At 36.0% G+C, this 22,132-nt stretch overlaps 1 protein-coding gene across 9 annotated transcripts in view; it reads right to left on the bottom strand.

Moving 5' to 3' along the window:
* The window catches only part of GOLGA4 (golgin A4), a 121,055-nt gene that overhangs the window by 13,072 nt on the left and 85,851 nt on the right, over positions 1 to 22,132 (bottom strand). For all 9 annotated transcript variants that reach the window (XM_027587142.2, XM_027587144.2, XM_027587143.2 and 6 more), the window contains 5 exons: positions 11,252 to 11,365; positions 11,082 to 11,102; positions 10,649 to 10,717; positions 8,351 to 8,426; positions 1,309 to 1,412 (listed from right to left, as the gene is read on the bottom strand). In XM_027587142.2, the coding sequence (XP_027442943.1) occupies positions 1,309 to 1,412; positions 8,351 to 8,426; positions 10,649 to 10,717; positions 11,082 to 11,102; positions 11,252 to 11,365 (384 nt within the window). The remainder of the gene's footprint in view (positions 1 to 1,308; positions 1,413 to 8,350; positions 8,427 to 10,648; positions 10,718 to 11,081; positions 11,103 to 11,251; positions 11,366 to 22,132) is intronic.

Here is a 22,132-nt window from a genome sequence, read left to right as displayed (position 1 = left end):
CTGCAGTAACAAGGTAACATTAAATTATCTACCCCACCTCAGATACAGGCTACTATCCAATAAAGACTTAATAAGAGATTGTTATATTTCATTAGCTTTATTTTTAAAAAGCAGAAAATTCGCTTTAGCTATTCTTTGAATTTAAAAAAAATTCCTTTAAGAAAAAAAACTGAATTACTATGAATTAACATACCCTTCCTGTGTTACATGCTCAGGATCACACTAGATACTACTTTAATTTGAAACTATTTGATAAAATGAAATGAGATTTCTATAGATATTAAGGATTCAAATGACTTAGAGCCCTATAACTCCTAGTGTTTAGCTAATCTATAATCCATAAATTCATAATATTCTTTTAAGAGATTTTCTTATGCCCTTACTTTTTAGGCTTCAAATATATCTGCCAAATTAATCTCTGAACTGGTTTAGCCCTCTTTGACTCAGTAACCCCCAAAGACCCGTAAGTTAAAACACTGATTGCTTCTAAAAATGGAAAACTCATAATCCCATTCTCAGCCAACGTATATGGACAATGTAAAAGTTTATGAAGGTAAAAAGTTGAAGCAATGTCAGAAAAGAAATTGCTTTAAATGAAAAATTTTGAGGAAAGGCTCATGAATTTCCCTAAATATATTCAATTCAAGATACATTTATCAAAAGTCCAATATAAGGCTCTTTTAAGAACACTGCAGGGGATACAAACAAGAAAAAGACAAGACTATATACTCAAGAACCTTACAATAAATTTAACATTCCAGAAAACAAATTTAGCCAAGCACTATTACTTATATTATGTGATGATTTTAATGATCGATATTCCATATGTATAGGAATGATTTTCTCACAGTGACTAAACTAAAATATTTCTAAATATCTCTAAGCAACTGCTTAATTATGTAGTCTACTACTTAATTCTTAATTATGACCATTTCCAATACTTCCACATTACCCTAAAGTTTCCATGAAAATGAAATCTATTCTCCTAACTTTAAGACTTGAGGTCAAAAGTAAAAATAGCCACATGTTTCACAAAGTATCAGTTAATGAAATGTCAATTTTTAGTACTCAGCATCAACCAACAGTATTTTTTAATTAATATTTTATAACTATAACAAATATAAGCAAGATCTGCCAATTCATTTTTGTAAACTAAGAACAATAACACAATTACCTATTATCTATTATTAGCATGTATGGTCTGCCAACAGTAAAAATACAGCATCAATATGTGTATTAAAGTATTAAAAATGCACACATTTCCTTTTAAATTAAGCCACATGCCAAATCATCAGAAATGATTTATACCTTAGTCTCACGACCCATCATATACTCAAAAAGCACTTTTCTCAAATACTCAAACTCGGTAGGTTCTCCAAAGAGCGAGACATCAGTATGGTACAAACTGCCACCTGTCAAATAAAAAAAAAAAACAGATCACATTGTAAAGCAAAACCAGATAAGCTACTTATTACTTAGACACCAAACTAAAGAACAATTCAAAGAATAAAGGGAGGCATCATTCTTGTATTAATTATATTGTACTGTATAGTACTGTACATACATACACAAAACATTCCAATTGGTATTTTTCCATTGGAAGAAAAAAATAAGAATTATCATAGCAATTTTATTTCTCATATCTTTTCCTCCTCCTCCTTTTGGCATGGCAATTTTAAAAGACTATACTTAGGGAATATAAAGATTCCTTAAATCCGGTATTTCTCTTCTCAGTATTATGTGGTTGGCTTCAGATATTCCACAATGACTAAAATTAATAATCATTTGTATTTATTAAGAACTGAGTATCTCAGAACAGAATTCTAGTTTTTCTCATATTCCAAATCTAAAAGCACCTGAGTTTAAATCAAGTTTTCAAAACTCTTTGGATACACAGGACAGATAAAATAACTTGAAAATGCATGAAATATTAATGCCATTTTAGTGGTTTTCAAATATTTTGGTTCAACATCTTAAAGCCTGTCATAAAAAGTTATAGTCCATCTGTTAACCAAGCCCCATTTCAACCTAAAAGTAAACAATAAATACAGATCAGGTATATGAAGTCACACTGAATATTATGTGTAAATTTATACCCTGGATTTTTAAAAAACTGAATATACAAAATCACACTGTGCAGCAAGATAATACATCAAGGCTTCAAATATTGTACGATGAACAATACGTGAGCCTCTAAATGCCAAAGTTGAAAGTGGCCTTTCATTGTAACTTTACATTTCTTTTGGTTGAGAATTTAAACCACCATTTGTTCAGTAAAAAGAAACAAATAAAACCTCATGGAGTATTATTGACACATAAGAGATTAGTAAAATCCCGAAAGTCAGATAATGCCAAGAACTGGTGAGTGTGTAGGACAATGGAAATGGCTGTGCACCGACTGTGGAGTGTGAATGGATGCGACCACCCTAGACAACTCGGCATTGCTTTGCAGAGCTTCATAAAGTGGAAGACAAGCATACTCTATGATGCCAAAATTCAATGCCTACCAAAACATCCTAGAGAAACGCTTCACATGTACACCAGAAGTCAATGTTCACAGTTACAGTGTTTATAAAAGCAAAACTGAGACAATTCAAAGGTCCACCAACAGGAGAATAAATAAAATAGGGTATACAGATGGAATGTATTATTACTAAACTCAGCATTCAAAATGGTTAAACAACTATAGCTTCTAGAATGAAATTCAAAATCATAATGCTAGGTGAAAAAAGGGCAGGAATATGCAGAATATACACAGTATATCATTTCTATACAGCCCAAAACATGTAACACGTTAAAGTCAACTGTTTTAGAGAACTGTACATATGCTGTAGCATGTTACCAGTGGTTACCGATGGGAGAACAGGGAGATAGGAGACTGAAGAGCAGCACAAGGAGCACTGGCAATGTTCTGGAGGGCGAATTCATAAGTGCTAACCAGTCTTCGTACTTGGTATTTACTTTGCATGCATTTGTATGTTTGGAATATTTCATTTTTTAAAAGTGTACACCTTTAAAGTCCCAACTCACTCAAACCACACCTTCAGCTGCGCTCCCCTGCTACAACCTCCAAACAAGCTCTCAAACCACGCTTTGTAAATACATAGCAACCAGAACTCAATAATGATAATGCACTACTTCCTCTTCAAAAGCCATTTATATATCATACTTAAGTGTTTCATTCCTCTAGATTGATGCAAAATGCAAGAGTTTACAATGTTGTACCCTTTTCAGAAAATAATTGACTTTATTATTATAAACACGTGGATTACTTAGGTATAGCCATTTTCCGGGACAAGTAATTAATATTGTTTTTCAATGCATATACCCCCCTTTCTTGTCTTTTCCCTAACAGTAGCATATAAAAGAAATTTCTTCCTCTCCTCATAATTCTTACTTTCGGTTTTAAGCAATGAGAGTGGAAATTAGTTATTCAAATAAAGATGCCTGCCAGGTTGTCTACCCACTGTTTCTTGTAAGTCTTTCCAAATAACTTTATCTGAGTACTACTCAGCATTTTTAATACAATACTTTACCTGGGCCCAATTCCAAAATGTACAACTGGAAAATCCATTTAACTACACTTGAAACAATCTTAATCAACTAAGTGTATTGCAGATAATTTTAGTTAACAGCAGGCTTGGCTCAGATTTTCTTTAAAACTGTACATGCATTTATTTAATTGAAAGATAAAAATAAAAAACTAATTTTACTTTTACAATCACACCTAAGAATAAATGTAATAAAAGAGGTGCAAGAGAACTACTCAGGACAATAGCGACAGAAATCAAAGAAGACCTAAGTAAATGCTGAAAGATATCATGATTATGGGTTGGATACTCAATACCATAGAGGTGCCAATTCTCTTCAATCTTTCTATAAATTCAAAGCAATCCTAATCAAAATCCTCTCAGGTCTGGGTGTGTGTTGTGAGTATAACTTGATAATCTCATTCTAAAACTTAAATGGACATTCAAAGAGCTAAGGATAGCTAAGACACTCTTGAAAAACAAAGTGGGAGGGCTTCCCCAGCTAAACAACAAGAAAGGCTATGAAGTCATCATAATTAATAGAGTGAAGTGTTAGAGCAGGCATAAGACAAATCCATCACTGGAACAGACTACTGGTGTTAAAAGAGACCCTCAAAAATGTGGAATAACTAAACTGGGTAAAAAGAACTTATCCTGCTTTCCCTGTATGAGCTTTACCTCAAGGTAACCACATAGATAATGTGGGAATCTTTCCATTTACAGAAGAATTCCAGTTAACATCTGCACAAGAAATGGGAGAATGTGAATATCACCATTACACAATAACTAGTGAAACAGATCTTGGAAAACAGTCCCCACTGGGTGCTAAAATCAAGGTGAAAGGTGATGAGTCAAACTGATGACACCTGGAACTGTGTGAAAGCAGTTACAAAAAAGACATGTGTCGGGGCGCCTGGGTGGCTCAGTTGGTTAAGCGACTGCCTTCGGCTCAGGTCATGATCCTGGAGTCCCGGAATTGAGTCCCACATCGGGCTTCCTGCTCAGCGGGGAGTCTGCTTCTCCCTCTGACCCTCTTCCCTCTCGTGCTTTCTATCTCTCATTCTCTCTCTCTCTCAAATAAATAAAATCTTAAAAAAAAAAAAGACACCTGTCTTTTGATGTGAAACAACATACAGTTTGGCTCCCTTTGGGAGGTACTATTGCCAATAACACAAATCTAAATCTGACCAAGCCCCTCATTCTAACTACTAGGGGATGGAGGACCAAGAGTTCAGAATGCCTTAAACTTACGCACAAGTAATTTGGTTTCTTTAACAAATAAACAACAAAAGGAGACACAAAGGGAGAGGGAGAAAGACAAGGAATCTAGAGTTTTAAAAACAGACTTAAGTGATTTCTCAATCAAAGTAGTATGGGTACTACTTGGCTGATTCAAATAAATCAACTGTCTGCCACCATCACTGCCAGAAAACATTTATGAAACTACACGTGTCTGAACATTGACCAGTTATTTGATTAAGGAATTACCGTGAAATTTTTAAGTGTGATATTAGTACCATGGTTATTTCAAAGGAATCCTCTGTATAGATACATACTGAAATATTTACATATGAAATAAGATATAATACCTACCTTACTTTAAAATAATCCAATGGACTAAGGATAGGAAAGGTTGGGGTACAAATGAACCAAGATTAGATATGTCTTGATAATTCTGGAGGGTGGCTGATGTGTACATGTGTGTTCATTATATGCCATATTCATTATTTTTCTATATGTCTAAAAAAATTCCATAATAAAAAATTCAAAAGGAAGACAATAAAGAAAGAAAATACCAACTAGTACAATATCTTTATGATATATATAAATATTATACTATATAAATACTACATATATATATGCTACATAGTATATGTATTATATTCTGAATATTAATCCTTGTTTTTATAATGTGTAAACAAGGATTAATATTCAGAATTTTTTAAAAACTCCTACAGATCAGTAAGAAAATGATAGATGATCTTAGAAAACAAAAAAGAAATGGAGAGGAACTTCACAAAAGAAATATACACAGCTAAAATGAATGAATAAAAAAATGAACAATTGGGGCGCCTGGGTGGCTCAGTCGGTTGAGAGTCCAATTCTTGGTTTCAGCTCAGGTCATGATCTCAGGTCCTGGGATTGATCCCCACATCGGGCTCCATGCTTGGCACAGAATTTGCTTGAGAGTCTCTTCTTCTCCCTCCCTCTCTGCCCCTCCCCCTGTCCATGCACACTTGCTCTGTCTCTCAAATAAATAAAATCTTTAAAGAAAAAAGATCAAATAAGATGTTCAACCTGATTACTAATAAGAGAGATGTAATTAAAATTACAAGTCACAGCACAGAATTTAATCAGTGAAGCATTAAAAGGGCTTTAATAAATCCAGGACTGCTGAGGAGCTGGAGTGATGAGAGCTCTTATCCAATGCTGGTGAAAATGAAAATTAGTACAAAAATATAGAAAACAGTTTCCTACATTATCTTCAAATTGTATCTAGTTTGGCCAACCTAGGATAGGGTGTGCACAAAAATGTTCATATCCTATGACTCAGCAAATCCAGTCTTAGTTGCATAGAGAAAATCTTTCACATGAGACATGTACAATATACAAAATTAATAAATGGAAATGAGTGAACCAGAGCTACACACAACATGGATGCACCTCAAAACTTACGTTAAGCAAAAGAAAAAATACAAGCTTATAGTATGATTCTATTACATGAAGTTCCAAAACAAGCAAAATCTAAACAAAGTATTGCTTAGAAATACATACATAGGTGGTAAACAATAAAGAACAAGAGAATGGTTAACATAAAGTCAGGGGAAAAAAAGTCAGTAGAGGGGAGGAATAAAGCTATTATTGCAGAGGCCTACACAGAGGTTTTGAAGAACTAGTACTTTTTATTTCTTCCTGCCTGGTGGATGCTCATTCTACTCTACTCTTTAAAGAGATAGCATGGTGAAGAGATTAACGTGCATATTCAACTAGACTGACCAGGCTGGTGAGAGAATTAAATGAGTTGATATGCAAAACAGTGCCCAGCACTTAGTGTTATTCTGGTATCCCCTGCCTTTCGAAAATTCATGTTACGCCACTTCGCTTTTACAAAAACCTACACTAGTACCTGTCTTTGCTAACGAAAAAAATCTAAAGAGTCTTTTGCTTTTATGAAAAAGGCGAGAAGTGAAAATAGTGTTCAGCATTTGTTTTGCAGTGAGCCATTACAGAGGCAGCCCACACCCCCAGCAGAAGGGTGACTCTATCGAGCTCCTGCCCCCAGGAACTACGCTCGGCATCAAGCCGCCATAGCTCTGAACTGTGTCTGTGAGCATCTGTGCTTTATCTTGGTTTATTTGTGCATCTGTTAGCAAGATGTGTCCTAAGGTATCAGAAAAGCCTAAGAGAGGATATTTTTTGGGTCTGGGAATGCTAAAAATTTTTTCCATATAAACTAACTGTAATTGCTTCTTTGCTTTACACCATTTCGGCTTATGAAAGGTATCAAAGGAATGCTCTACTTTTAGATGGTAGAGGAGACTGGTATATGTGTTAGTTATTAAATACCCTGTACATGTGTGTTCATTTTACAATTCAAAACTGAGAAAAAAAGAAAATTATAAAAATCTTAAGTTGAAACTAATGAAAAGAATCAATATTATTCTCTATGCACTGCTGAGCACCGAGTCAGCAGTTGAGCTGACAATCATATGTGTTGACTTAGATATGGCAAACAATCCTTGTAGCAGGAATCTTTTCTGCAACGAGCCATGAGACACTTCCAAGCTGGTTTTCTCTTGTTTTTGAAGAGCATTTTGGAGAGAATCCAAAGCAAGTCCTTGTTTAATTTAATTGAAAATTATATAATATCTTGTGTTATTTCATTGCAGTAAGTAAGAGCTTTCAATAACACAAAGGGATGTAAAATGGTTTAGATTTATGCCCAAGTGCTTCCCTGAAAAAGCAAAAAGCTTTATAAGACATTTAGCAAAATAAAACTATTCTTAATGAAATGAGGCAGCAAAACAGATGGGGAAATTGTTATGAGATTATTCAAAGGTCATAGTTATCTCAAGGGAAACACTATGTAAACACTCAAGTTCATCTTTAAAATCCTTTGTAAGTGGCATATATTATTTCAATCAAGAGAATGTTTCCAAATCACCCTCTCCTACCTTGAGTATAAGAATTTTTATGAAATTATTTTCTCCTTAAATCAGAGTTTAAAATTAGTAAATATAACACTATGGTAATAGTAAAAAACAGAATCATAGGGGCGCCTGGGTAGCTCAGTTGTTAAGCATCTGCCTTCGGCTCAGGTCATGATCCCAGGGTCCTGGGATCGAGCCCTGCATCAGGCTTCCTGCTCAGTCGGGAGTCTGCTTCTCCCTCTCCCACTCCCCCTGCTTGTGTTTCCTCTCTCGCTGTGTCTGTCAAATAAATAAATAAAATCTTAAAAAAAAAAAAAAAAGAATCATAGAGCTGTGTCTGTATGAGTACATAAATGTTTGCATACATACAGAAGAGTCTGGGAAAATATACATAAATTACCACTAGGTTGGTTCCATCTGGAGAGCGTAAAGTGGGAACCTGCAGTTCCACTTACACACGGCAGCTGTTTGATTTTTTTTTTGCAACAAATATGCATTATTTTTGTTTTAGATTACTATCATTCTTTCCTTAAAACTAGCTGTCATTGGTGAATTACAAAGGTAAAATATATTCACTGTAAAGAGCAGATTAGCAAAGACAAAAATAAAACTCCTCCATAAATCCAGCAATAAGAGATAACTGTGGAAAGCATAAGAGATCATTCCTACCTTTGTAAGGTGTTCCCACAGTTGTTGCATATACATTCTTTTCATATTTCTTCAAACGGTCTTCTAAATTGTGAATCTAAAAGTAACAAATACTTAAATCATATCATAAGATTCGTATGGAAACCATATGTAAAAGAAAGGACTGCTATAGCTACTAGATTCTTTAATACTTAGGACAGAATATAGGCAAATACAATTAATACAAATGGTTTCTTAGATATGACACCAAAAGCACAAACAAAAGAGAAAATATATAAAATGGTCTTTATCAAAAGTAAAACTTTTGTGCCTCAAAGGACATTATCACAAAGTGAAAAGACCACCCACAAAATGGAGAAAATACTTGCAAATCACGTATCTCTTAAGGGACTTGTATTCAGAATAAAGAATACAACTGAACAAGAAACCAAATAACCCAACTAAAAAATTAGCAAAGGACTTAGACATTGCTCCAAATAAGACATACCAATGGCCAAAAAACAGAATATAAGATGTCCAATCATTAGTCGTTAGAAAAATGCAAATTAAAACCAAAATGAGATACTACTTCATACCAACTACTATGGCTATAATCAAAAACTTGTTGGTGAGGATGTGGAAAAATTGGAATCCTTATATAACTTTGTTGGTGGGAATGTAAAATGGTGCCACAATGTATTTTGGTGGTTCATCAAAAAGCTGAACATATAATTACCAAATGATCTAGCAATTTCACTCCTGGGTATATACCCCAAAGAACTGGAAATAGGTGCTCAAATAAAAACTTGTACACAATGTTCCTGACAGCACTATACGTAATAGCCAAAAGGTAGAAATAACCCAAACATTCATAAACTAATGAATGAAGTATGATATATCCATATAACTAAATAATATTCAGCCATAAAAAAGAATAAAGTACTGATACATGCTACACTGAAGAACCTTAAAAACACTGTGCTAAGTAAAATAAGCCAGATAAGAAAGGCTATGTTTTATGTGATTGTATTTATATAAAATACAATAGGCAAATTTACAGACACAGGAGTAGAGTAGTGGTTGCCAGGAGGTAATGGGGAGTAACAGCTTCATGGGTATAAGGTTTCCTTATGGGGTGATGAAATGTTCTCGAACTAGATAATGGTGATGGTTTCACAACATTGTGAATGAACTACATGTCAATGAATTGTGCACTTTAAACTGGTTAAAATGGTCAATTTTATGTTATGTGTATTTTACCACCATAAAAATAACTAATACAAAAATTGCTATGCTAGCACAGTTTGAAGATTTGAGGATGCTATAAGAAGAGAGTTTTAAAGCAACAACCTTGAGAATAGATGAGAAAAGATAAACCACTGGGAAGTAGAAAAAAAAAGTAGCATTGGGACTTAGCAACTATTTTTATGATTTAAAAAAAATATATTGTGAAAGTTTTCAAACATAACCACAGAGAATATAGTACAATCGATGCCCATATATATCAATCCGTCACCTAATTTCAACAATTGTCAAGATTTTTGTATGTATGACTTTTAAGAAAACTGGAAAATTGGGGTGCCTGTGTGGCTCAGTCGGTTAAGCATCTGACTCTAGATTTCAGCTCTGCTCATGATCTCAGGGTTGTGAGATTGAGCCCCATGTTGGGCTTTGCGCTAAGTGGGGAGTCTGCTTGAGATTGCCCCCCTTTGTCCCTCCCCCACTTGCATGTGCGCTCCCTCAAATAATTTTTAAAACAAAGCAAAAACTGGAAAATCCCTGAAGATATAGCCTTCAAACAGCCTGCTGACTTGTACACTATCCCTCTAGAATTTGGGAGAAAAGACTACTAAAGATGATGCACCACAGATACGCATATACTGGTATTTTCATGCTTATGCATGCTTGTAGACATATATACACAGTCCTATTTAAACCTAATTACTGGATAATATATGGACAAAATTTACAAGGCAATTTACTAGGAAAAAGTAGTAAAGATTGATGTCAACATATTTTCCCTCTGATAAAAGCAAAAACATTTTTTTTAAAACTTGTTATTACAAATAAAGACAAATTCTTATCCAAGATGTTAAACACTAGAAAGAATAAGATACAAATGTTCTTGTTTAAATACATGTGATCATGAATTTAAGAGATAAACTCCAGCACCTTCAGTTTTGGAAATAAAATTTCCTGTGTAAGACAAAATTGCAAAGCCAGCTATTAAATCAGTATTATATCAGTTCGTTTTTAAAAGTGAGCTAAATGAGATCCAAGTACAAAAGAACATAAATTAAGGCAGTCAGTTCAAAATAAAAGGCACCAATTAAACCTTACCTGTTCTCTGAACTCTTGCTCTTTCAACTTTGAATCACTGATTAGAGTAGTCTTCTGTGCTAGTTGTGTCTAAAAAAACATAAAGTCAGATCTGAAATGCATATGGGTTTCATCACTGCCTGGATATACATTGTACTGCTTGGTAAATTATCTTTATGTTTTAACTTTTAAAACACAAAATACTCCTGGGGCACCTGGGTGGCTCAGTTGGTGGAGCACCTGACTTCAGATCACGTCATGATCTCAGGATCCTGGGATCGAGTCCCGTGTTGGGCTCCCCGCTCAGTGGAGAGTCTGCTTGAACCTCTGCCTCTGCCCCTCCCCCGACTCGTGCTCTCTCTCAAATAAACTCTTAAACACACACACACACACACACAAAATACTCCTGAAAATATACTGTCTTCAGTCAAATTCAATGAAGAACTAGTCTTACCTGTAACTCCATAATTGTTATCTGTAAATGGAAAAGAAAAAAATGAGTATATAATACACTAAAATCGATAAGAAGCAATAAAATGGAACAATATGAACTCACAAGAAAATAAAAATTTAGTATTTTAGTCTTAAGAGAGTGGTAAGATTTAAGAGTCTAGTTCCTCTCACTTTGTCATTGCCAGGGCTCTCCTCCTGCTGCAGCCTTTCCTGGTACTTATTCCGTAGCTCCTCCAGTTGAGTCTGCAGGTCGATTACTTTAGCAGTCATTTCTTCTTCACGAGCCTTTAAGATTAAAGAAAAAAAGTGCTAATGAACATACCAAAAAGAACATCGTAGAGGCAACACAGTGTAAACTTCTCAGAAGGAGAAACAAATACCTAAATATTTCTGGAGACACAAACCATTGTTTCTATCGTCATTCGTGACTACACTCTAAATACCTTCCTTCATGTCCCACTTTTAACGTCAACCTTGCTATTCATGCCATATTACTGTTCCCTCTCTCACTCCCTCTGTCCCCACTCCATAAAGCCCATCAAGCAGTTTCTTTCCCCGTAAGCTTCCCAGGCTTGAATGACCATCAGGTATGTAACAATGTGGTGACAGGACTTGAACACAGAGCCTGTGTGTTAGGGACTCTGCCCTTTTCCACATTAGGATCTGATTTCCAGAAAACATCCATTAATACAAATACAAATAATATAGTAGATACAGTGAGGCACAGCACTGATCAACCAGCTGGCAACTTACTGATCACAAGTTGTGGAGGTTTTTCCTAGCCCTTTGGATAGCTGTGTAAATCGAGAAATGATTTTTTGTCCTGGTTCAGCAAACCTCCATCTATACATCTGTCCCTAAACCACACCAGTGGTTCTCTGGGGTAAAATATTCAACTAAAGTCTATTAAAAAAAAAATTATTGTCCAATGTATTAGTAACCATGTAATGTCTCCATTTGCCCTGAACTTTGCAAAAAAATAGACAAGGCTGTAAAAGTATATGTGACTTATTGGTCCAAAAATCCTAACTTAGAAAATTTGGTATACAAATCATTTCTCTCTTCTGTTTTGATTGCCCTAGTAAAGGCTATTGCCCATTCTACATTTCTTCACTTGTCTTGATAACTGCCATCATTTATTGTACAGAGCAGTCCAGACCTCTTCTTGCTCTTATAAATCTTGTAATAACATCTTTACTAAAAGAACATTTGCAATTGAAATATTGATCAGATTGAGTAATGAAGACAGGACAAGTGTTTGCTGACTAAGAGACTGAACAGGAAAAACAGCAACAAATGGATATCTGATTTAACAGATGCTGACTTGACAGAACCAAGAAACATCATCCTCAAAAACAAACAAAAAAAAGAGAGGCCCCATGGCACAAAATAAGGCAATGAACCATAAGGACACTTGGAAAATCTACTTTGAAATACCCCACTGGTCATGAAACTTAGACCAACTGAAAAAGAACAAACTTCTTCTGGCAACATAAGCAAAGCAGGGATGTCTAGTAACCAGCCTCCTTAGGTATCTCCCCACTGAGGCTCACTTGAACCTAGCCTCCATCCCTAAAACACCATCAACCACAAACTCTTGCAAATATTTTACTGCCCACAGTTTACTGTTTTTAGTCTACCACGGCATATCCTGTGTGGATGTCTGTGTCAATGTGGTTTAGGCACCTTTGAAAGGATCACCTCTACAGCTACTTATTCAGTTAGGCCCCAATTTTTATTTTATTTTATTTTATTTTATTTTACTAATTTATTTATTTATTTGGTGAGAGAGTCGGCGGGGGGGCAGAGGGAGAGAGAAAATCTTAAGCAGACTCCGCACTGAGCATGGAGCCCGACGTGAGTTTCAATCTCATATCCCTGAGATCATGACCTTAGCCAAAATCAAGAGGCAGACGCTTAACCAAATGAACCACCCGGTGCCCCCAGGCCCAGATTTTAATATGACAATCAGCTATGTCTGACATTTCCTTTGACAGTTGTGGGATACTATCTAAATCAAGCCCACTAAGAATTAGGAAAAAATCCCTTCTGTGTTATTTCTAATTTAAGAAACAATTTTGTAAATTCCTTTTTAAGAGCTTTCTAGTATTGAAGGAGGAAAAAAAAACAGTACTACTTACTTCAAAGTAAGAACAATAAGGAAAACCAGTTAAACTGAATGTTAATGCACATCCATGGAAATCATGTTTGAGAGTCTAGTTATTATGCCAAAGCCAAATCACTAAAATATAGTCAATGTCAAAAGGAAACCAGTTTTGTATCTAATGTAGCCAAGCTACCTCCTCCCAGTGGGACTGCTCTGAGCTGGGACCAGGCTATTACTTAAGCTCACTTACATGAGTACTCAGCTCTTCCTCTGAGATGTCATCAGTCCCTCTTCCCAAATGGGTTCTTCCCTGCCCTAGCACATGTCACCTCCTTCAAATTTACCAAGTGTCTAGTATGTGCCAAGTATCTGGCTAAGTCTTCAAGACTAGAGATGAGTAACAAAATCCCTGCCCACCAGATGCTTATAATCTAGGAGAGAGGACATACACATTAATATTCTCCTACACACATATGTATGTATGACAAAAATTCATGTTATAAGTGAAGTAATGAATACAGATGAGTACCAAAAGAACACTGATGCAATGAATTATATTTAAGGGGTTCTAAAAAAAACTATGTTAAAACAATATGATGCAGAAAAGAATATTCAAAAAGCAAACTTTTGAGTAGAAAAGGGAAAAAACATATTTCATTTTTGTTTCTGTTTACACAAAACACTGCAATATTATGAAAGAAACTAATCATTGATCTCTGGCTCAAGGTGGCAATACAGGAAGATCCTGAACTCACTTCCTCCCATGGACACACTGAGTGTACAGCTACATAGGGAACAATTTCCTCTTAAAAATAAAAAACAAAAAAGCCTGGCTGAGTGATGGCTACACATCAGGCAAATGAGGAAAAAAACCACACTGGAGTGGGTAGGAGAGGCTAAGACACAACCTGGTCATAAATCCCATCCCCAGCATGACAACCAACAACTGGGAGGAACCTCAAAACCCAGAATTTTTCCGAGGACTGAGCATTCCAACTTTTAAGATATATACTTGAGAGACAAGCCCCCAAAACATCTAACTTTGAAAGCCAACAAGGTTCACATCCTGAGACTCACAAAACTAGTGATCTGAGAAACCACTCTTAAAGGGTTCCTGTGCCTGCACTCACCCACCTCAGGGCCCAGCTCAGAGGTAGCCAGTTCCATCCAGACTTAAAGTGAAGGAGACTCACCTGCTTCTATTAAAGCACTGGCCTGAAGGGCAGACATCTAATTTAACACACACACCTAGGAGCCTGCTGGAATACTCTCTGGGCACACAGACTGGCAGGTGCCATCTTTCCATGCTCCTTTTGACATGTTCCAGAACACCAGTATCTCCCAGAAGGGTGCTTTTACAGGCATCTGGTGCCCTGATTTTTGCAGCTGCCACCTAAGGGGACACCTCTTGATCACATGGCTCTGGAGGCCAAGGGAGCTTGTGTTCCTAGTCCCATGAGACTGTAATAATCAGCATCACTCAGAAAGGAGCTCATATCTCCATTTGGTGCCCCAATTTTTGCAGCTGCTGCCAGGGAACACAGCTATACTGGCTCTGGTGGACAGTGCCCATGGATCCCACAGGGCTATAACAGAGGAAAAGTTCTTAAATAGCTAACCATCCCCAAGGGCACAGCAAAAGACAACAGACACAGGAGCTCAGACTGTGTGTGAAAGAGGCCTATTGGTTAATCATCATGACTGTGGCCTAAGGGGAAGGCTTCTACTTAAACATGCACCTAAAGGCAGAATGTAATCCCTTCCTCAAGTCATCTTTGAGCTCACCCTCTGCCATACTCCAGAGCACCAGTGTCTTCAGGAGGGGAACTTTACATGTGTCTGGTGTCCTGATTTTTGCCACTACTGCCCAAAGACACCCCTTGATCACCTGGCTTTGGTGGCCAAGATGGCTTGCATTCCTGGATCCCATAGCACTATGGCAATTGGAGAGATGGTTCTTGGCAGACTACCCACCCCTGGGGCACTGTGCAAACAGTGGATTGAAGTATAACCCCCAATCTTTCTGTGAAGGAGGCCTCTTTGCTTGTCCTGGAGCTCTGGCCTAAGGGGCAGGCTTCAGATTTGGGACACATTTTGTGGCTTATGGAGCTGCTCTCAGGGAGCACAGGCTATGGATGCTACCATGGTGCTCTCCCTCCTTCTGCCTTGCTCTAGCTTGCCAATATCACCCAGAAAAGAGCTTATACACTCATATGGAATCGTGATTTTTGTGACTGCCACTCAAGGTACACTTTCAGATGGCCTGCCTCTGGTGGCCTGCAGGGCTTACACTTGCTTGCAGTCCCACAGGACTATATATGTTTGCATATTTTTAAAAACTGATGCCTGAGGGTCTGGCTTCCAATCAGCATGAATCTAAGTGCTGAGAGCCTCCCTTCTGAAATACTGACAGGTTGGTAGCACATCCTCAACTACTGAGAACTATTAAAAATATAATAAGCTGCTCGGACAAGCACAAAGGTTTAAGAGACAACCAAGAGCTGAGGCAGGGCTGAACAATAAAGGCTCATCTCCTGCATGATGCCAATCCTTCAAGACTGAGAGAGGTGGTTGTTTCATCTACTGTATAATCATTTATAAAGCTAGTCTGAAGTTAAAAAACAAAAGTAGTAAAAATAATTATGTTTACAATAATGAATTAAGAAATACACAAGACAGGGGCGCCTGGATGGCTCTGTCATTAAGCAGCTGCCTTTAGCTCAGGTCATGATCCCAGGGTCCTGGGATTGAGCCCCACATCGGGCTCCCTGCTCAGCGGGGAGCCTGCCTCTCCCTCTCCCCCTGCTTGTGCGCTCTCTCTCTCTCAATAAATAAATAAATAAAAATCTTTAAAAAAAAAAAAGGAATACACAAGATAAAAAGATGTAGAATGTGACATCAAAAACATAGAATGTCAAGGAGTAATTATAATGTTGAGCTTTGTAATGGGATCAAACTTAAATTGTTATCAACTTAAAACAGACTGTTATAAGTTGTTCTATGTAAGCCCCATGGTAAACACAAAGCAAAAACTATAATAAATACACAAAAGATAAAGATAAGCATACCATCAAAGAAAGTCATCAGAATATAAAGAAAACAGGGAAAGAAGCATCAAACAGAGAGGAAATACAAAAACAGCCAGAAAACAATGAACAAAATGGCAATAAGCACATATTTATCAATAACTACTTTAAACATAAATGGACTAAATTTTCCAATCAAAAGACTCAGAATGGCTAAATAAATTGAAAACAAGACCCATCTATATGCTGCCTACAAGAGAATCTCTTTAGATGTAAGGACATACACACTAAAAGTAAAATGATGAAAAAAGATATCCATGCAAATGGAAATAAACAAAAAAGCCAGGGTAGCAAAACTTATATCAGATAAAATAAGACTTTAAAACAAAGACTATAAGAGACAAAGAAGGATATTACATAATGTAAAGGGGTCAACCCTACAAAAAAGACAAAACATTTACAAATATTTATGCACCCAACATACGAGCACCTAAATATATAAAGCAAATATTAACAAACCTAAAAGGAGTAACAGACAGCAATACAATAATAGTAGGGGACTTTAAACCCTACTTACATCAATGAATAGATCATCCAGGCAGAAAATCAATAAGAAAATAATGGCCTTAACTGACATATTAGACCAAATGAACTAAACAGAAATATACAGAACATTCCATCCAAAAGCAACAGAATACACATTCTTCTTGTGTGCACACAGAATATTTTCCAAGACAGATCATATATTAGGCCACAAAACAAGTCTTAATAAAGTTAGAAGACTGAAATCATATCAAGCATCTTTTCCAACCACAGCAGTATGAAACTAGAAATTAATTACACAAAGAAAACTGCAAGGCACAGATAGCACCAGGAATAGAGTCAATGATATTGTAAAAGCGTTGGATGTTGATAGATGGTAGCTACACTATGGTGGGTGTAGCATAACATATAGAGAAGCTGAATCACTATGTTGTATACCTGAAACTAATGTAGCATTATGTGTCAACTGTACTTAAATTAAAAAATTAAACACACACACACACACACACATAAAGAAAACTGGAAAATTCACAAATATGTGGAGATTAAACAACATGCTACTGAACAACCAATGGGTCAAACTAGAAATCAAAAGAAAAATTTTTAAAGATCCTGAGACAAATAAAAATGGAAATAGAACATACTAAAATTTATAGGATGCAGCAAAAGCAGTTCTAAAAGGGAAGTTCATAGTGATAAATGCCTACTTCAGGAAACATGAACATTCTCAAATAAACAAACTAACTTTACACACACCTCAAGGAACTAGAAAAAGAACGAAAGAATAAGAAAGGAAATAACAGATTAGAACTAAATGATATAAAGATTAAAAACACAATAGAAAATTGATCAATGAAACTAAGAGCTGGTTCTCTAAAAAGATACACAAAACTGACAAATCTTTTTCTAGACTCACTGGGAAAAAAAGAAAGGGGATTCAAATAAATTATATCAGAAATCAAAAAAGTTATAACTGATACCACAAAAATACAAGAATTGTAAGACACTACAATGAAAAATTATACATTAACAAATTGGGGAACCTAGCAGAAACATTCCTAGAAACATTCAATCTACCAACACTAAATCATGATGAAGTAGAAAATCTGAACAGACCAATTACTGGTAATGAGATTGAATCAGTAATCAAAAACCTCCCAATAAACAAAAGTCCAGGACCAGACACCCTCACTTTGAATGTACTGCACATTCAAAGAAAAATCGTTCTCAAACTCTTCCAAAAAATAGAGGAAGGAACTTTTCCAAACTCCTTTTAAGAGTCCAGCATCACCCTGATACCAAAATCAAAGACACCACACAAATATGCAAAAATTATAGGCCAAAACTCTAATGAACATAAAAGGAAAAATCCTCAACAAGATATTAGCAAACCAAATTCAACAATACATTAAAAGGATCATATACCATGATCAAGCTGGATTTATTCCAGGGATTAAGGATGTTTCAACATTTGCAGATCAGTCAATGTCACATTAACAAAATGAAGGCTAGAAATCATACGGTTATCTCAATACATGCCGAAAAAAACATCTGACAAAATTCCACATCCATTTATAATAAAAACTCTCAACAAAGTGGGTACAGAGGGAATGTACCTCAACACAAAAAAGGCCAAATATGACAAGCCCACAGCTAACATCATACTTAATGGTGAAAAGCTGAAAGCTTTTCTTCTAAGATCAGGAACAAGATAAGGATGTCCACTCTCACCACTTTTATTCAACATAGTATTAGAAGTCCTGGCCAGAGCAATTAGGCAAGAAAAATAAATAAAAGCCATCCAAATTGGAAAGAAAAGGAAAATACTATTTGCAGAGTACATATTATATATAGAAAATCCTAAAGACTCCATCAAAAACCTGTTAGAACCAATAAAAGAATTAAGTAAAGTTGTAGGATACAAAAATCAATACACAAAAATCTACTGCATTCCTATACACTAATAAATAAACTAAAAATTTAAGAAAACAATCCCACTTACAATTGCATCAAAAATAATAAAATACTAGGGTGCCTGGTGGCTCAGTCGGTTGAGCATCCAACTCTTGATTTTCGGCTCAGGTCATGATCTCAGGGTCATGAGATTGGGCCCCACGTCAGGTTCTGTGTTCAGTGGAGAGTCTGCTTGGGATTCTCTTTCTCTCTCTCTTTCTGCCCCTCTCCCTGTTTGTGCACTATCTCTCTCTCAAATGAATAAATAAATCTTTAAAAAACAAAAAAATATGTAGGAATAAATTTAACCAAGGAGGTGGAAGACATGTACTCTGAAAACTATGAGACATTGATGAAAGAAATAGAAAAATACATAAATAAATGTAAAGAGACTCTGTGCTTATGGACTGGAAGAATTAATATTGTCACATGTCCATACTACTCAAAGCAATCTAAAATTCAAGATAATTCCTACCAAAATTCCAATGGCATTTTTCACAGAACTATACAAATAATTCTAAAATTTGTATGGAACCACAAAAGACCCCAAATAGCCAAAGCAATCATGAGAAACAACAAAGCTGGAGGCATCCCTGATTTCAAACTATTTTTGCAAAGCTATAGTAATTAAAACAGTATGGTCTTGGCATAAAAACAGACATGGAGATCAATGGAATAGGATAAAGCCCAGAAATAAATCCATGCATATATGGTAAATTAATTTATAACAAATGAGCCAAGAACATACAATGGGGTAGAGGATAGTCTCTTCATTTAATTACGTGGAGAAGACTGGACAGCCACATACAAAAGAATGAAACTGGACTACCATCTCACACCATCTACAAATTAACTCAAAATGGGGCACCTAGGTGGCTCAGATGTTTAAGCATCTGCCTATGGCTCAGGTCATGATCCTGGTTCCTGGGATCGAGCCCTGCATCACATTGGGCTCCCTGCTCCACAGGAAACCTGCTGCTACCCCTCCCACTTCTGTTCCCCCTGCTTGTGCTCTCTCTCTAAAATAAATAAATAAAATCTTTTTTAAAAAAATGGATTAAAAACTTGAATGTAAGATCTAAAACCATAAAATTCCTAGAAGAAAACAAAGGCAGTAAGCTCTTTGAAACAGGCCTTGGTGATGGTTTTGAATCTGACACCAAAAGCAAAAATAACCAAGTGGCACCCCATCAAACTAAAAAGCTTCTGGATAGCAAAGGAAACCATTAACTGGAAAGACAATCTACTAAATGAGAGAAAACATTGACCTGGTATTTTGATAAGGGCTAATATCTGATAAAGGGCTAATATCCAAAATATATAAAAAATTCATATAACTCAACAGCAAAAAGAAAAAAAATCCAATTTAAAAATGGGCACAAGACCTAAATAAACATTTTTCCAGACACACAGATGGCCAACAGGTCCATAAAAAGATGCTCTACATCATTAATCACCAGAAAAATGCAAATCAAAACCTTAATGAGATATCCCCTCACAAATGTTAAAATAACTATTATTAAAAAAAAAAAAACTAGAAATAATGAGTGCTGATAAAGATGTGGAGAAAAGGGAACCCTTGTGCACTGTTGGTGGGAATGTAAACTGGTGCAGCCACTCTGGAAAACAGTGTGGAAGTTCCTCAAAATATTAAAAATAGAACTACCATATGATCCAGCCAATTCCACTTGTGGGTTATTTATCCAAAGAAAACAAAAACACTAATTCAAAAAGTTAGTGTTCACTGCAGCATTATTTATAATAAATAGCCAAGATATGGAAACAACTTAAGTGTCCATCAGTAGATGAATGGATAATGAAACTATCACATACACACACACACACACACACACACACACACGAATGGATAAAGAAATTGTTACACACATACACAGAGGAATATCATTCAGCCATAAAAAAGAATGAAACCTTGCTATTTGTGACAACATGGAGGGGCTTCAAAGGCATTACGCTGAATGAAAGAAGTGAGAGGGAAAAACAAATACCATAATAATCTTACTTATATGTGGAATCTAAAAATAAGTAAAAATTTAAAAACCAAACTCAAAGACACAGAAAACAGACTGGTGACTGCCAGAGGTAGGGTATGGGGAGGTAGGAGAAATGGATCAACTCTTTTTGTTTGGGTTTTTACTTACTTAAATAAATTGAATTTTTTTAAAAAAGAAAAGAACAGGGGCGCCTGGGTGGCTCAGTGGGTTAAATGTCCGACTCGTGATTTTGGCTCAGGTCATCATCTCAGGGTCCTGGGATTGAGCATTGCATCAGACTCCATGCTCAGCGCACAGTTTGCTTGAAATTCTCTCTCCCCCCACTCTGCCCTTCCCCCTGCTCATGCACCCTTGCTCTCTTTCTCAAATAAATAAATAAAATCTTTAAAAAAGAAAAAAAAAGAGAGAGAGAAAAGAAGAATGGTTACCTGTGGAGAGAAAAGGGGCAAGATGTAGAATAGAGCGAACAGGAATGGGTTTTCATTATAGACCATTCTCTATATTTTTTATATTATTTTGATTTTTGTGTGAAAAGATTTGATTCAAAAATTTTTTTCTAAATAAAAGCTAAGTTGAAAACTTATTTTTTAAAGCCAAATTTGAGAGATGGTAATAACTCACTAATTCACAAAGCTTGAGAAAGTGATCTTTAGGCACACAGAAAAGCATGACCAAAGGTAAAATATGATGAAGAACAAGATAAAGTTGAGTTCATCTAGCACAGGATGAACTGGAGGAAGTGTCACTGGGATAATGGGAAGCCATTGAAGGTATTTAAGAAAGTGATATATCACATCCTCATTTCAAGACAGAAAATAACTGACAAGAAGAGATGAATACCTTAGAAAAAAGACCAGTAGCAAAGACATCAGCTGGGTAATACAAAAGACCAGACCGAATGGAAGATGGCAGTCAGACGGTGGTAATAGCGGTGGCGTTGAGAGGAGAGGAACATGCAGTATGACTCAATGAAAATCTATGTGCTGAGAGTCTACTATACGTTGGTTATTGTGCTGGAGGTATACAATTAATGGGAAACAGATGATTTCTATGCCTAGTAAATCAGGGAAGATAAGCAGATTTCATGCCCTAACAGGTGTGGGGATACATATGTGTGAGGGGCTGAGAAAGAGAGAAGGTCTTTCTGTCAAGGATGACAAAAGTTCCCAGCATCTTCAAATAGGGGAAAGAATAGTAAGAATGACTTAAGACTAAAGTAAAGGCAGGAAAATGAAAACGTCTCTGTGCACCACTTTGCTATTAACAAATCACAGAATTGTTCTAAAGGATGAATGAAAATGAAAATGAAAATACAGCATTCTTCAATGCCATCATTCAGACACATCATCAATCTGATAATAGCTTTCCAGAGGGGGAAAATACACCACTACATAAAACATACAAATCCCAT

The sequence above is a fragment of the Zalophus californianus genome, chromosome 1 (assembly GCF_009762305.2).
Source record: "Zalophus californianus isolate mZalCal1 chromosome 1, mZalCal1.pri.v2, whole genome shotgun sequence".
In the NCBI taxonomy this organism is placed as follows: Eukaryota; Metazoa; Chordata; class Mammalia; order Carnivora; family Otariidae; genus Zalophus; species Zalophus californianus.
Note: the sequence above shows the minus strand (reverse complement) of the source record. Positions and strands in the feature narration are given on the sequence as shown.